Source organism: Trachurus japonicus, chromosome 15 (assembly GCF_045865225.1).
Source record: "Trachurus japonicus isolate A0001 chromosome 15, Traja_1.0".
NCBI lineage: Eukaryota > Metazoa > Chordata > Actinopteri > Carangiformes > Carangidae > Trachurus > Trachurus japonicus.
The window spans coordinates 30,058,961-30,075,829 of NC_140921.1; the positions used below are offsets into that span (position 1 = coordinate 30,058,961).

A 16,869-nucleotide genomic window follows, 5' to 3' on the forward strand; every position below is an offset into this window, starting at 1 on the left:
CCACGTTTCTGTCTGTCTCAGCCTGGGGGGCCCCTATCGCCGTGGTAACCACCTCGAGTTGCCGTGGTAACCTCTGTGATTCTCAGGCCAGAGCTCGTTAACTTCATAAACAATCCACCTGGCGCTCGTTTAAATGTTTATAAACACAGACACAGCTAAATCAGACTGACACAGGATGCAGCTCATAACACACACACACACACACACACACACACACACACACACACACACACACACACACACACACACAGACTCTAGAACCAGCTTCATGTGATTACAGTTACACACACACACATCAAAACACACAGGTAACATACAAATGCGCGCGGAAGCGCGCACTCCTCTCCCACACTCTGTGTCTGTCTGATCAGCTCTGTCTTGACCTTAAGATCGTGGGTTTGATTCCCATGTTGACAGAGATGGCAAAACCGGCAGTAGCCCCGTGGGCCTTTCAAAATTTCCCCAGAGGAAATTTTCTAGTTTATTATGCAACTCCACCATAGATCACAACTCGGTAGAGGCTCACCATATCATTCAAAAAGTACTGCAGAGGGAATTATTTATTGTGCTTACCTGTCTTGTTTATTTGTCCTAAACAGCCACTTACTGTAACTGTTAGTAAAACAATTCATGTTTTTCAGAAATTGGGGGGTACATGTCCCCCCGTGCCCTCCGGGGTGTGCACCCATACGACAATTATGACACAGACATGATTGACTGACCTTTTATAGAATATTTGTTTCATTTCTCTGCCAGTATAACAGGCATGAAGATGGTTAAATGGAACAATAACAACACTATTAATATCATCATCACCATCAATAATAGTAATAATAGCCTAATACATAATAATAGGCTACTGTAATAATACTTCATAGGTTTTCTCCTAGGCTATGACAGTTGACTATAAACCAATTAACATTAATTAATGACATTACATCAAACATCAATGATCAATAATTTTATTTAAAAGATTTTTTTTTTTTTTATTCCACCTAGACTAGGCTACTGTGCACAGTCCCCATTCATTTCCTTGACAGGACGTTCTGCTACAAGGTGAAAGGCGAGGTCCACTACTTTTGGCCCAGCCGCCTCCTGTACTGTGTCCAGTGTGTTGTGGGATTGTAGTCCTACAGTACGGTACGGTACCGAGCTCAGCGCCGTCCTGGGACTACAGCCTCCATGAAGCCGAGCTGGTGGAGGGCTTTTGTTGTACACGGTTGTGTTGTTCGTGAGTGTCCATTGGCGGTTTTCCAGCAGCGCTGATCTGACAACCACCTGGATGTAGTAGGCTGCGCGAGGCTGCGGCGCTGCGCTGCTTCCCGCCACTTTACACATCCGTGTTTTTATCCAGGTCATCCTCGCGCACCGCAGCGACACGCGCCAACGAGCCCTGCTCCCAATGTTTACTTCTCCGGCATGTCTCCTCTCCTCCAGCCAGGGGGGGAAAGTAATGCTTTTTATTCGGTGAGGATAATTTAACAGCGAGCGTGTCGAAAAGCCACCATGTTCGTCCGACGTGTATTCAAGCAGCTGTGCGGATAATGCGCCAGCTGCCAACACTTTGAACAGTCGGACAGCTTCCTCCTCTCTCGGGGAAGCGAGCTGTTGTCGACAGTTGCAGATCCTCTCCGGCTCCATGATGGCGATGTTTCGGAGCTTTGTCTCGGCGAGCACCCAGCTCCGCCAGCAGCAGCAGCCGCAGCAGCAGCAGCAGCAGCCCGGCAGCGGCTCCAGCTCCCCGGCTGCCCCGGCCGAGGGCATCGAGAGCCAGTTCTCCTGCCCCATCTGCCTGGAGGTCTACCATAAACCCGTCAGCATCGCCAGCTGTGCTCACACGTAAAGTATCCGCTTCTTGTTTGGATGATGTGTGTTGCTTGTGTGCGGACGGACACTAAATACTGCATGTGTGATATTGGCCCTTTGTTTAGATGAAAAAATACAACAACAACAGCACACATCTGGCAACAGCTGCATCAGGCAGAGATGTTGTCATTCACCTGTGACTGATGTTGACTCCAGCATCACAGTTATTACATGGATGGTAGGCTATTCTAATCCACTAATTCATTGCAACTTTATGGGAAAAGTATGGATAAGAAGTATAAAGGATATATTCATATTTATTTATATCTGTCAAACAAAATAAACTACAGTGTATTAATATGTCACATTATTATCAGCAGGTTTGAATATATCTCAAACTTAATCTCTCCATATGCAGACCAAATATTGTGAGATGATAGTGGAGGCGGGTTAATAATTTAAAAGTGTCAGAAGTATTGCTGCCATTAAAAAGTGGTTCAGTGTTTATTCGTCACATGCCATGGTACAGTCATCAAAGCAGTGAAATGAGGGTCAGACTCAGCAGGAGGTCAGATCATGGAAAACTGAAAGAAAATTAAGTTATAAAAACCAGGAAACACCTTGATATTCTAAAAAATATTGATGGTGTGAAATATCACAATTCTCACTATGGTGAAAAATCGCTCCAACTCTAGTTATCAGCATAAGTTTTGGAAGAGTTTTTGGAAGAGTCACAAGTTGAATTTGACTTGGTTTCACATTGGCAGTGTTTATTTATGTTACATGTATGTGTAAAAAAATTTTTTTACAGTAGGTTGACATTTTGTAGCACAACCCAATATTATCCTCATCAGTCCAGTCCTGTTTGTGCTGTATGTACAGATACTGTAAGCTTGTAGCTCTACACTTTACCCAGAGTCACAGTTGTTTTAAATTGAGATATGTTAATCTCATATAAAGTATACTGTATGTTCACCCACATCTGTTGTGTTAATGAAACAAAATGATGGGCTCAGAGAGTTGATGAAGCAACAAAACACACAGCTACACCCATATTAGGGCTGTTCCATTTTGCCCAAAAATAAAATCCTGATTTTCTTCTCTCAAAAATCGATTTCCAATTACGATTATGGTTTTTTTGTGAAATGACAAACTATTTTATGTGTGCTGTTTGTGTGTTTTTAAATGAACCATGGAGTCTAATAATAAAGTCTGTCTACCAAAATGTGATGTCAACCGACTGCCTTCCACTGATTGGCCAGAGCACGACGTCCAACACGAGAATCAAACCCAATAATTTTAAAAACACCCCAGCAGCAGCAACCACTGATCTGTACTGTCTGAGACTGTTGTTATTCTGTCATCTGAGTTAAACTAACTAACTTCCTGTCAGCCGATGGAGTTAGCAGTCCCCGCCCTCGTCCCTACGTCACCACATTCACACGCATCCCTTGGCTGCACACACAGAGAGGACCGCCCCTTTATGCTGCTCTCTCTCCTCATTGGATAAAGGTTGTAGGATACAAGGAAAGTTTTCTCCTCGGCTTGCAGCAGAGCAGAGTGACTGACAGACCCGTGTTTCAGACCAAACACTCTATAGAAGTGATTGCTGTCGGAAGATACAACTATTTAAGACTTATATTAACACAAACATTCCGCTTACTTCTGCTTTAAATGGCTGCTGTGAGAAAAACCAGGCTGTGGTCCATAATTGAGGTGCAGACGAGTGAGGATCAAAAAAAGAGAGCGAGAGGACGCGGCCGTAGCCGCTGTGATGTGACGACCCCACCCTCACTGAAAAACTCTGCTGTAATGGAAAAAGACCTGAACCGGGTCAAGTCGAGTAGAGCTGAGCAGAGCTGTAACTGTGTAGTGGGAAAGGGCCGTTGGTCTTTTTGGCAACGAAATCCTCGCTGGCCTTAGCGAACGCCGACATGTTTGTTTACAGTATAGTCAGGTGCAAATATGACTTGACCCCAAAAAAATTCTAACAAAAGGTTTCTCAGTTGTTTTTTATAGTATTAGATGTCCTTAATAACATACTAAAAGTTTACCAAAATTTGACCACTAGAAAGGTGTTATTTTCAAGATGGCGTCCAAGATGGATAGGAAGCCTGAGGAGACACCACAGGTGAATAGGGTAAAATTTTTAACTAACAGATATCACCATGAAACTTCCCAAGTTTATCACTTACATTACGACAAATATTTTTTGTATTACAAGTTTTGTCAAATTGTAAATGAGGCAATATCTCATTAAATATGCGCTAATTTGCATACATTTCCAGAACCGAAATGGATAAAAGCCACTTTCAAAATTCTTGTTTTATTTTGTTGACATACTAGAGTCAGAAGTTTTTACAGAGGGGATTTTGGATATCTCTCTTTATCACTCTGTAAATGAGAAAATACTGTCACCAGCCCTAAAAATTCAAGTTGGTCGTGTTTTCAGGAGTAAAATGTTGTATAAATCAGGCTATGAATGATATATCAACAATCCCCTCTGTAAAAACCTTCAGAATATAGAAAGGGATCAAACTGGAAGGTTTGGTGTCTGTAAGTGCTGCTGAAGTGGAGATTTCGGGCTCTTATACAACATTTTACTCCTAAAAACACGACGATATTTGAATTTTTAGGGCTGCTAGTATTTTCTCATTTACAGAGTGATAAAGAGAGATATCCAAAATCCCCTCTGTAAAAACTTCTGACTCTAGTATGTCAACAAAATAAAACAAGAATTTTGAAAGTGGCTTTTATCCATTGTTCAGATTTTGGTTCTGGAAATGTATGCAAATTAGCGCATATTTAATGAGATATTGCCTAATTTACATATTTAAACATACAATTTGACAAAACTTGTAATACAAAAAATATTTGTCTTAAAGCAGATATCATCGGCACGGCCGTTTCGGCTAATGCTGTGTTCAAGGCAGGCTTTTGAAACCGTAAGTTACAGCTTCAAGTCACAACTACGACTTGGTAGCGTTCCAGGTAACCCGTAGCTCGTGTTTTTACCGTCCTGTTGTCTGTGAAAGTTCCCTATAACGGCCACTCGTAACTTCCGACCCGTGAACTCGTACCAGATCGAACTGGTATGACTTCACAGGAAGGAAAAACACAAAGTACGAGTTTCCTTGAACGCACCATGAGTTAGCAGCCCCCGCCCTTGTCAGGCATCAATTGGTCCTCGTGCTACGTCACCACATTCACGCGCATCCCTTGGCTGCACACACAGCCCTTCATGCCGTTCTCTCCCCTCATTGGATAACACTTGTATCCCACAAGGAAAATTTTCTCCTCGGGTTACAGCAGAGCAGAGTGACGGAGAGACTCGTGTTTAGGCTGAAATACTTCATGTAAGTGATTGCTGACGGAAAATAGGACTATTTAGGACTTATATTAACAAAAACATTCCACTGATATCTGCTTTAATGTAAGTGATAAACTTGGGAAGTTTCATGGTGATATCTGTTAGTTAAAAATTTTACCCTATTCACCTGTGGTGTCTCCTCAGGCTTCCTATCCATCTTGGACGCCATCTTGAAAATAACACCTTTCTAGTGGCCAAATTTTGGTAAACTTTTAGTATGTTATTAAGGACATCTAATACTATAAAAAACAGCTGAGAAACCTTTTGTTAGAATTTTTTTAGGGTTAGGTGTTTTTTTTTCATATATGCACCCGCCTAGTACAGTACAGCCCATGATACATGAACAGGGGCTGTACCGTAATTACCCTAGTTAGAGTGGAAAATTGATTTTAAGTAGCACGTTTTTAACATTGTCCTAACTAAATAATCGCAATTACAATTGTAAAACGATTAATTGAACAGGCCTAACCTAGCCTCGTAAACCAGCCTCTCCCGGAAATGCATTATTTCATTTCAACGGGAGAGTCTGGCCTCATTCCCGTTGTAAACGTTTGGCCTGAAACCCTCAGAAGGCTGAGCCAATCAGCATCGTTGCCTATGGTTGCCGCTCAGATTTCTGTGATTGACACAGCACGTTGGCCAATCAGGGACCGACTGGTGCAAAGCCCCGTCACTACACTGCTTGTCTGGGGCCGTTGACTCGCTGTTTTGGTAGGAAACGGATCCAGGGCGAGAGACACAGGCCTTTCCGTCAAAATAAAAGCATCAAGCTAATAAAATGCGGTAAAACTCTTTAATTTAAGGAAGATAATTTACAAGAAAGTCCCCGAGCCATTAACATTTTGCTCTTAATGTCTATTTTATAAGTTTTATGTTGGTGAACACTTTTATTTTGGTGAATTTGGTGATTTCGGTATCCGCTACAGATGGGAACCAGAATGCAGACGAAATTTGGAGTAAATAGACACCAGGCTCTTCGCTGCGAGGCTACTACACTGCACGACTCTTACCACGGCGGAGCTATCTAGCAGTAGCAGCCTAAAAACAGCAACAAGGGAAGTTCTTACTACATCCATTACAGCAATTAAACAAGAGCAAGAGTCGGTGCTTGTTGAGTTTCTTGAAGGAAGACGAGGACGACGTTTTCGCTGTTCTTCCAACTGGATTCGGCAAAAGTTTGATATACCAGCTTGCTGGTTGGCTGAATGGGGTTGTCTGTCAACGCTACTCCCGCCCAGCTCCCGCCCACTCCAAACACTCACAGGGGGAATGAGGCCAGACTCTCCCTCAGAAATGAAATAATACATTTCTGGGAGAGGCTGGTTTACGAGGCTAGGCCTAAAACATTCCATTTGATCAATACCTTCACTCCGTTAGACTGACAGCTGATACTGTGTCACGTCCAGGCTCAGACACCCGCTGCCTCACACCTGGCTGTGTGTGTGTGTGTGTGTGTGTGTGTCACTGAGCAGCAGTGGGAGCTCTGCACTGACGGTGACATCAAGCGGCGTGGACGTCTCACGCTGAGAAGAAACAAAGGCCACAGTTCTGTAAAGAATAAACAAGCTGTCAGTCAGTGGATGTCCTGATGTAAACTCTGTATGTCAACAACACAACCGGCTGGAAGGAGGATAAGAGGTGTGACGTGACGTCAGTCCCTAACACCAGAAACATCTTTACCCATGGTTCCTTTATCCTGGGTGCTTTGTGTTGAGGTTTTTCTTACCGGTGTCATGATTTATATCTGAGGGTCAGCTCAGCCTTTTGGGGGGGGGGGGGGGGGGGGGCAGGTATGTGAAGCCAGAGGTCATCGTAGATCATAGTCACACCATGGACTCAGAGGAGTGTTGTTATTTCTTCTGGTTGTGAGTCTGGAGCTGAAGAAAACAACAAAGAGCAGATCAGACCTCAGGTAGCCTCAGTTCTATTTCTGGTTAAAGGGAAAATGCAGCTATTTTTACTCCTCTGCTGCTAATGGGGGTTGGATGAAACATGAGGCACACTGACTCTTAATGTTTGTTACTCACTGGTCCACTGTACACACACACACAGTTGTACAGGGCCCAGACTCACCTCTGCACTATTGTGTGTGTGTGTGTGTGTGTGTGTGTGTGTGTGTGTGTGTGTGTGTGTGTGTGTGTGTGTGTGTGTGTGTGTGTGTGTGTGTGTGTGTGTGGTGTGTGTGTGTGTGTGTGTGTGTGTGTGTGTGTGTGTGTGTGTGTGTGGTGTGTGTGTGTGTGTGTGTGTGTGTGTGTGTGTGTGGATTTAGATGGATCCAACAGCTACAGTAAAGAGCCGTGTTGTTTCTGATATAGATCTTGGTAAGATTGGCTTTTCTACATAGGCCCTAGGTACAAAGTAGATGACATCATATCATTTCATATAATTTGAATACGATTGTCCAACTGCAAGAAAACCAATAGAAAGTTGATAGCTGATTAGATGCCCAACAAAAAGACCTCAACATTTCTCAACAATGACAGCGCAATGTGTTTTTTTGTTTGTTTGTTTGTTTCTGCAGTTTTTGCTACTATCATTATTATTATTTATTTATTCTATTGACAGGTTTAGTCATAGTTTATTGCTGTGCAAGATATTATAGATGCTTTCTCCAAAGCAGCACATTCCCCTTGCATGTTGTGCATGGGAATCAGGTTACACGTTACAGTTAGGATCACATGATATGCAAAATGATTATTTTACTATGATTTTGGCAGATATTGTGATGTGTGATTTTATTGTGATTGCATTTTGGGTCGTGTACTTGAAGGGACAACGAGGGGTTTTGGAAAAGCGAAGTGTTTCCACACTACATTTATGAGCCTCCGCACCATGAAATTCTTTGACCGGCGCAAGACAGACTCATGTTTTCATTCATCAAGAATTAAAGTCAGAGGTTGGAAGACGATCACATACCGTCGTAGTCCCGACCATAAACAGCGATTCGGCGGCGTTATTCTCATGACTCACCACGAAACCGAAAGTAAGGAAACGCTGGTCGATCCGACCAGCGTTTCCACCACCACTAATAATAACAAAATACCGATAGAGACAAAACCATAGATTTATCGAAAATGGGCCTATTAACAAGTGTGAGTAACGTAGATTCATCCACATTAGTATGAGACATCTTCCTGTATGGATGGATGAATAAATATGAGTTGCAGTTGCAGAGTTGATCTTTTGGCAGTTCCTTTATTTTTGGATGTTGCACTTGGCCATGTTGAGATTTTCTTTATATTTGGATTAATTGTGCAGATCAGCTGTGACCTATGAATGACTCACCTCTGAAGGACTGGGCCCAAAGAAAACACCTGATCACATGACCCGCCCCAACTAGCTCCAACTATCAACACAGCTATTAACCATATTATTTACTAATATAATATAACTGTAATTCTATTTAAATATTATTAGAGTTTGAATAAGTATATTTTTATTTATCATGTTGTAAAAGTGTGTGTGTGTGAGGGGGGGAGGGGAATGTGGATGATCTAACCTGTCTCTCCTCTCTGTGGGTCCAGGTTCTGTGGGGAGTGTCTGCAGCCGTGTCTCCAGGTGACCTCGCCCCTCTGCCCTCTCTGTCGCGTGCCCTTTGACCCCAAGAAAGTGGAGCGGTCATCCAGTGTAGAGAAGCAGCTGGCCTCATACAAAGCACCGTGCAGAGGCTGTAGCAAGAAGGTAGGTACTGACCGTCAGCCAAACACACAACTCTCCATCATGATGTGATAACCATGCCTCTTTGTTATTATGAAGTACATAAACAAATTATTATGTGAAAAAATAGTGCCTACCTCAATTAATATTTTAAAGAGGAACTATGTAAGTTTTGCTAACCCTCCTCCTGGCCATGTGCATTTGTTTACAACGAAGCCAGTGAGAAATCAATCAATAGAGTGGTAGATAACGTTATACGATGTTACGACGTGTGTATTTGTGTAGTTTTATCTGTCATATACTTTAGATTATGGGTTATGGGGCGTGTTTATGCCACAGTGTGCAGAGACGAGAGCTGGGACACCAGGGTGGCGGCACGGTCTTACAAAGTTGTTTTTCAGCCAAGAGACGCAATAAGTGACATGCACATGGAAGGCAGAGAGCCTTCATTCTCCCTCGTAACAAGTTAAGCCATTAAACCATCACAATTACTTCAGAGCTGTTTAATTAGGGTAAAAATATAGCAGAGTTAAGATACAAATCCTGCATAGTTCCTCTTTAAACAAACAAATGCAAGGCTGCAGGGTTTTGTAATACAGTTATGGTGCTTTCTTTTCAATCATTATGAGTTCTATGTGCAATATGTGTTATTGGCACTGTCTGTTCTTTAATGTGTGTGCTGTGGAAGTATGAGATGAAATGTATGCAGCACTGTGCAGGAGAAAAGTCCAAGAGAAATGTATCTATACGGACCAAAAAGTGTATCATATCGTAACTTATGAGATTATGATGATAATAATATAAGATGTACTGTACACTCATACTCTCTCTCTCCCAGGTGGCTCTGGTGAAGATGAGGTCCCACATTGCCTCCTGTTCTAAAGTACAGGAGCAGATAGCCAACTGTCCCAAGTTTGTCCCTGTGGTTCCCACCTCCCAACCTATACCAAGGTACACACACACTCTGACTATGTCAGTGCTTGGCTGCAACCAGAATCTATATACACATTAAAAACTACATCTCCCATGTGTCCCATTAACAAGAGGAGGAGGAGATGGAGATGCAGGTTGTAAACCATGAACACTGAGTCACTGCCTATAAAATGCCAGGAGGACTGGAATTCATGGCCTCTCTTTCTGTGTGTGTGTGTGTGTGTGTGTGTGTGTGTGTGTGTGTGTGTGTGGTGTGTGTGTGTGTGTGTGTGTGTGTGTGTGTGTGTGTGTGTGTGTGTGTGTGTGTGTGTGTGTGTGTGTGTGTGTGTGTGTGTGTGTGTGTGTGTAGCAATATTCCGAACCGGTCAACATTTGTGTGTCCGTTCTGTGGGGCCCGAAACCTGGACCAGCAGGAGCTGGTGAAGCACTGTATGGACAACCACCGTAATGACCCCAATAAAGTGGTAAGAGACTACATGTACCACATGATAACATAACTCTACACTGCTGTGATGTTTTGTTGTGTTTTTGAATGTTCTGGCTGTACTTTAATTCCACTTATTTAACATGTTTGTATTTTCTAATATTGGTAGACATGCCCAGCCCTTTGACACAGATGTTGTGCTGTGTGTGTGTGTGTGTGTGTGTCTCCAGGTGTGTCCAGTGTGTTCAGCCATGCCGTGGGGCGACCCCAGCTATAAGAGTTCCAACTTCCTCCAGCATCTTCTCCACAGACACAAGTTCTCCTACGACACCTTTGTTGTAAGTCCAGTGCTGTTGTTGTTTTTGATGATGATGATGATGATGATGATGATGATGATGATGATGATGATGATGATGATGATGATGATGATTTTTGTGTTAAAATCATTTTAAACTCAAGTCATAGAATAATTTAATAAGTGTTCAGAAATGGCCGTTTGTGTGCCACAGTGTGCAGAGACGAGAGCTGGGACACCAGCAGGACATATATATATATATGTGTGTGTGTTTATAACACATAGGGTTATATATGTATATATACATACGGTATACACACACACACACACACACAAGTTAATCACTAGTAAATAACAATGTCACCACGACATTTGCCTTTATCATCACATCACACATCAGGAAACCTGTTCTGGACTGTGATATAACCCTGATATGCTACACTCACATCTCACTGTCATACCTGCATCTGGCAACCAGAGTCACATGTAGCTATCACGTATCACAACTTATTCTTTTCGCCTTCAAGAATTACCAGCAGTTATCAAAGCTTATTGTTTTCTCAGTGTCTAATTCCCATGAGCACCTGCTTGCATAAGGAGATTTCTCCAGGTAACAATATCACTATAAAAATAACTCTCTCATTTAATTTTTATGTCCATCTCATCTCTATGATCAGGAGCTGTGAATTTACAAATATGCGAAGCATTTTAGTCGTTCATGTTCACACACTTGTCAATTCACTATTTCATCATACTGATCCCGTAACAAAAGTATAATATACAGTATTTATAACCAAGTAACCGTCTTTTAGGATGTAATGTTACTGTGTGTCGAAAACAACTCCCTTTGCAGAGACTGCTTGCCAAAAAATTTACGCCGTTTTGCATGAATTTACCTCGGAAACAACTCTGTGTGGTAACGTTGTGTTATTATCTCATAGCGTGGTGAATGTGCAGGTCACAACTTGTCCACCAGAGCGTTTTGGAGTTGTTGGATTGTGTATTTGATGAGTTTGATGAGGGAAACCAAGACATTCCATTAGCCTCCATAGCGTAGCTCTGAGCAGCTCGTGGCTCTGCTCTGCCACCATTCTAAAAATAGCTTGCATCGACAATTAAAGGATTAAAGGTAACAAACCTACTCCTAAAACTAATGATTATGGCAATAGGCCAATTTGCCCAAATGTTGAACTATCCCTTTAAGTTGTTTACGTATGTGTGGTATGTACATTTGCGTGGCAGGTAATGCCAACAGGAAGGATTGTCTAGTTTCTGATGTTCTTAGTAAATGTGTCTTGTCATCCCATATGGGATGGGCCACAATGGTAGCCTGATGCATCAGCCGCTTATTTCATTACATTTCATATAGCGTCTGAACACGAGCCATAGGGATTCGTTTGCTTCCGGGAGGCGGTTGCTTACATTTGCTTCAACTAATCGCTGCTGCTTGGTGGTCACGTGTGCTATACACCGGTTAAGCTCATAGGTTAATCTTGAGCGCTTGAGTTCAACGTCATCGCCTTCACTTACCCGCTGATTGGTCCGTCCGCTCTGGCGGACGGAGCAAACCGAAACGCATTGCTAGTGTCCTGACTACATGTTTGAGGCAAATGAAATTAGCCGGAACCAGTAGGCGGCGCTAGCCTGGCTACCACAATGGTGGCATGACACAAAAATAAAATATTCATTTATTCATTCATTCATTCATTCATACAGTTATAAATCATGGATTATCCATAGAATAATAAACTTTTTTATATTGCACCTTTCATACTTAAAATGTACGAAACTGAAATTTACAAAAAAGAAATGACCTGCTCTGAAAATAAGTTCATTGGTATAAAATCAAAAACATTTTAAATATGAATGTAAAATCAGAGGGATTAATAATAAAATAACAAGCAGCGGTAGAACCTTACCATTTAAAGGGACAACGAGGAGTTTCTCCATTGGCAGAACGAAAAAATTCTGCGACAATAAAAAAGTCTCATATTAATATGGATGAATCTACGTTACCACTTGTTAATGGGCCCATTTTCGATAAATATATGGTTTTGTCTCTATCGTTATTTTGTGATTATTGTTAATGGTGGAAATGCTGGGCGAGCCGACCAGCGTTTCCTTACTTTCGGTTTCGTGGACGCTGCCCGGCGAGTCATGAGAATAACGCTGCCGAATCGCCGTTTATGGTCGGAACGACGACGGTATGTGATCGTCTTCGAACCTCTGACTTTAATTCTTGATGAATGAAAACATAAGTCCGTCTTGCGCCGGTCAAAAAATTTCACGGTGCGCGGAGGCCAAGGGGGCAGTTGTCGGTCTGAGAAGTGTTCAAAAAACTGCAATCCCCCCGGCTTCCTCTGGGGGCTGGTGTCAGAAGGGAGCATTCCCCATAGACCCCCATGTTAAAATCGCAGATTTTACATCCTCAATAAACATGTTAAAAGCCTGGTGTCAGAACGTTTTTTTGTCTCAATCGATAGTTTCTACCCCCGCACACACTCTGAGGGGGGTGAATTTTTTTTTAACTCTACCGTTTTACTGTTATTAGGTTAAAACTCTGGCCAATTAGGGCGCGGAAACGTTGAGTGACAGGTCCGAGCAGCTCCGTGGACCGCTGCTTCGAGGCCAGTGGGCGGGTTCTCGGCCAGCCAATCCAACATGGCGCTGTTCAGGCCGCCATATTTGAGTCACAAAAACGACTCCCCAAAACCAGTGGGTGACGTCACGGACGCTACGTCCATTCTTTTTACAGTCTATGGCGGAGGCTCATAAATGTAGTGTGAAAACGCTTCGCTTTTCCAAAACTCCTTGTTGTCCCTTTAATACATTTCTATATAAAGAGGAGGAGCTTAAAATCAATAGAGAAGGTCGTAGAAAAGGTCTCTGGATGCAGGTTGTGTTGCGTGTTGTGTTCAATGACCATCAGCTGCTGTTTCTTTCCTTCTGTCAGGACTACAGCATCGATGAAGAGGCCGCCCTGCAGGCAGCTCTGGCACTGTCACTGGCTGAAAACTGACGAGCTCCACCTCTAACCGTCATCATCCTCCCAACCGTCACCGCCGTCTCCCCGGTCTCCCGCTGCACCAGGTGTCCTCCACTCACCCCACCCACTCAGAGACCCACCACCTCACAGACGTCCAGCCAGCTTCAGATGAGGTGATGAACTCACTTGTCTTTTTCACACCCAGGGTGTTTGTATTGCGGTGTAGCAGGACACGTTACGAAACAAAAGGCTCGGTTTGGACTTGACGAGTTGAAGACAGAAGATGTTGTGGGGTTTGGGATGGATCTAGCGAGCACATCAAGATCAGCTGGTGTCAAGTTGTTTTGGACCCGGAACAAACACACGGCTCTCCGAGCGTCCATTCATCAGCTGGACTGCCAACACATCATGAGGGATTATCTCCATGGAAATAGATCCGAAGCATCCTGAAGCCAGAGCTGACCCCCAATGCCCTGTTCAACACCTGACACTAACACGAGCCTCAGGTGATGTTGGTCGCAAGTGGACAGCAGGTCCACATGGGACGAATGAGACTGTGTTAGAGCAGAGGACATCAGCGGAGGAGTCGGTCAGGACATATTTGTGTTCACACAGCTTCCCTGAGCTGTCCATTGGTGATCAGATCAGCTGAGACAGATGTTCATGTCATGGAGATCTGGCCAAAAACCTTTCACCACTAGGGCTGTCAACGAATATTCTAAATTTGAATATATATTCGAGAAAAAAAACAGAGATTCGAATGTGGAAAAAAACACATCAGCAGCTGCTTTGTGAGTGGGCGCACATAGGAGTTGCACTTGCACCGTGGCAGATGCAGATGGCAGAGAGAAAAAGGAACTGGTGGAAAGTTCAGAGCCCAACTCGGCAGCAGAGAGAGTGGCTAGAGGTCTACGGTCTTAATAACCTATAGATACTTGAATGGTTCCAACCTATGTGAGTTAATATTCAAATGTCATTTTCGAGCAATTCTGACAGCCCTATTCACCACTGGTTCAGATGTCTGACCACTGCTCTCTAGGAGCTCCTGATGGCTGCTGCTCACTGTCAGTCACTCAGTGAGGTGGCAAACGTCACAACAGCCACATTTATTGTCACATACACACCAGCCAGCAGCGCTCAAACTAATGTATATATAAAACACAGTGGATCACAGTGGATTTTGTTATTTGCATTTGTTCACATCTTCCCTCCAATTTGCTGAGGACCCCTTAGGAACCCCTGGTGGCCCCCCAGGGGGCCCCAGGCCCCACTTTGAACACCACTGGGTTAGAGGAGCACACAGGAGCTTAGGTATAATGTCCTGGTGGTTGGACTTGGCAATACAGGAGCTGCTCATTCACAGAATCATCAGGTTTACTAAACCATGACTGATCAGAGGTTGAATTCAACATTCAACGCACTTCAGTCTCTTTGTCTGAGGACTGAGGCAGTTGACGTCTTGAGCTGGGTGCTTTAACCAGATCCCAGAACAGCTGGACTCGATAGTAGATTGACCCCAAGAACCAAATGCGTAAGTGTTGAAATGAGACCACCAGCTGACGTCTGGACCTACGGACCAGAACTCGGTCCACTGTCACAGTGTTTTGGCAGCACCTAAAGGTAACGGCTCCTTCACAGGCCGCCGTCATGGAAGCTGAGTGAGTGGTGGCGTACCCATCACTGCCCCTGCCCCCCGCCCCCCCCCAGCTCCACTGAAGACAACAGCAGAAACCTAAAGCTGACACATACCAGACAGAAGGATAATTCATCACGTCCCTAACAGCCCATATCACACCTTCATTCATCCACAGTATGTTAACGTTTACAATAACAGACATTAGCAGCCCATTCACTGTCACACCCAGAGGCAAAGTCCAACAGTTTCTATTTTTTATCCGTGTGAATATTTGCACTTGTTAAACCTTTTTTTCTACCAGAGCGATCTGCAGATATTAGCTGGAAAATATCAGAGAGGGGGCAGAAGTGCTGGTCTGAGGTCTGACCTCCGTGTTTTACTGTTACCCGCTTCTTCGACTCTTGCTACAAGGAATATTTTTATGACGCATCTGCCAAGATAAATGGGTATAAAAAAAGATATATTTTTGAAAAATGTTTCCGTTTCAAACCACCAGACTAATGTCAGACTGACATGGGGTCAGTTATGTGTCTGCGACCTTTCTGGGACACTGAAGTTGATTTACAAACTTGAATTGCTTTCCACACGCGCACATACATATCATGTGAGGACCTTGTAGAGGACTAGAGAGGATGGGCCTGGTTGAATTGAGGTGTTTACTGTAGTTGAACCAATAGATGGCGTCCTTCTCCAGACATGCAGAGCCATACTGAAGCGCCCACACACACACACACACACACACACACAAACACATGGAGACCATATTTTCTATGGGGGCAGGATGTGGAGAACATAGAAAGGCTAACTGTAGGTAATGTTTCCACAGAAGGATGCATCCATCATTTGCACTTTAATTCAGTCAGTTTTTTAATAATAGTTGGAATTCTTTTTGTATAATCTTAAGGATCTTGTTTAATGTTTTTTGCAATGAAATCTCATTGAAGGATGAGTCTTTAGTTTAAAGAGAAAAAAAAGACTTGTAAACTGTAAAAAAGCGTCAAGTTTGATAGAAAATGTACCATTAGTTTTATTTGTATGACAAAAATCTCAAATATTTGTTGACTGAGTACTAAATTGAAATGGGCAGCATGTGCCATTTGTTTCTTCCAATAATGTTTTTTGTGGTCAAAATAAGTAGAAATGACTGGGAATCATATTTATGCAACAGCAGAGCTGACGTGCACCCACATTAACACCGGAGGAATTCTGGCCTCTTATCACCACAGATCATAGGTAGAAACATGGATCAGATCAGATCACATCCCAGTCCTAACTCCAGCTACAGTGTTGATGTGGACGTCACATCTGAAACTGGTTTCCATGGTGGCAACACCAATATCACATGAACACAGCGTTTTCTCTGATGTGTCAGAGCTGAAGTGTCTTCAGACTGAACATGAGGCTGATTTTCCTCTGCATAACCGATGCAAATTGGACTGTTGATAACTACGGCGGCCCTGAGAGCTCAAAAAAGCGCAATTTACAAGAAAACACATACAGGTAGACCGTACACAATACAGAAAACATCTTGCAGCACAATGAGATAAGAGAGCGTGCAGAGATTTGCTGTCTGGTGTCAAAATTCACCAGTGTTCAGTTCAATAACCTTCTGTGATTTTCCACCACGCTCCTCTCAGTTTCTCTGTACGTGCACGCATCATAAAAGGTTTGGTTCAGTTTCAATACACGTACACACTTTTTTTTTCACTGTAATCTGAGCTTCGTGGACAAATCTGTCTCGACTTAAAAAGGTGCCACTGGA

General features: G+C 43.2%; 1 protein-coding gene across 1 annotated transcript; it reads left to right on the forward strand.

Moving 5' to 3' along the window:
• The first annotated feature begins 1,406 nt into the window (after positions 1-1,406).
• Positions 1,407-13,605, forward strand: rnf166 (ring finger protein 166). Its single transcript, XM_085800933.1, has 6 exons — positions 1,407-1,839; positions 8,701-8,857; positions 9,672-9,784; positions 10,116-10,230; positions 10,421-10,528; positions 13,439-13,605. Exons 1-6 carry the CDS (start codon positions 1,640-1,642, stop codon positions 13,502-13,504), a joined length of 759 nt encoding a protein of 252 aa, XP_085657059.1. The 5' UTR covers positions 1,407-1,639; the 3' UTR covers positions 13,505-13,605.
• Positions 13,606-16,869: the final 3,264 nt, after the last annotated feature.

Excerpts from the sequence above, each read along its gene's own strand:
- rnf166 (XM_085800933.1), top strand. The coding sequence starts at position 1,640 with ATGATGGCGATGTTTCGGAGCTTTGTCTCGGCGAGCACCCAGCTCCGC. Across the intron at positions 1,840-8,700 it reads ATCGCCAGCTGTGCTCACAC|GTTCTGTGGGGAGTGTCTGC; the intron begins GTAAAGTATCCG and ends CTGTGGGTCCAG. Across the intron at positions 10,529-13,438 it reads TCTCCTACGACACCTTTGTT|GACTACAGCATCGATGAAGA; the intron begins GTAAGTCCAGTG and ends TCCTTCTGTCAG.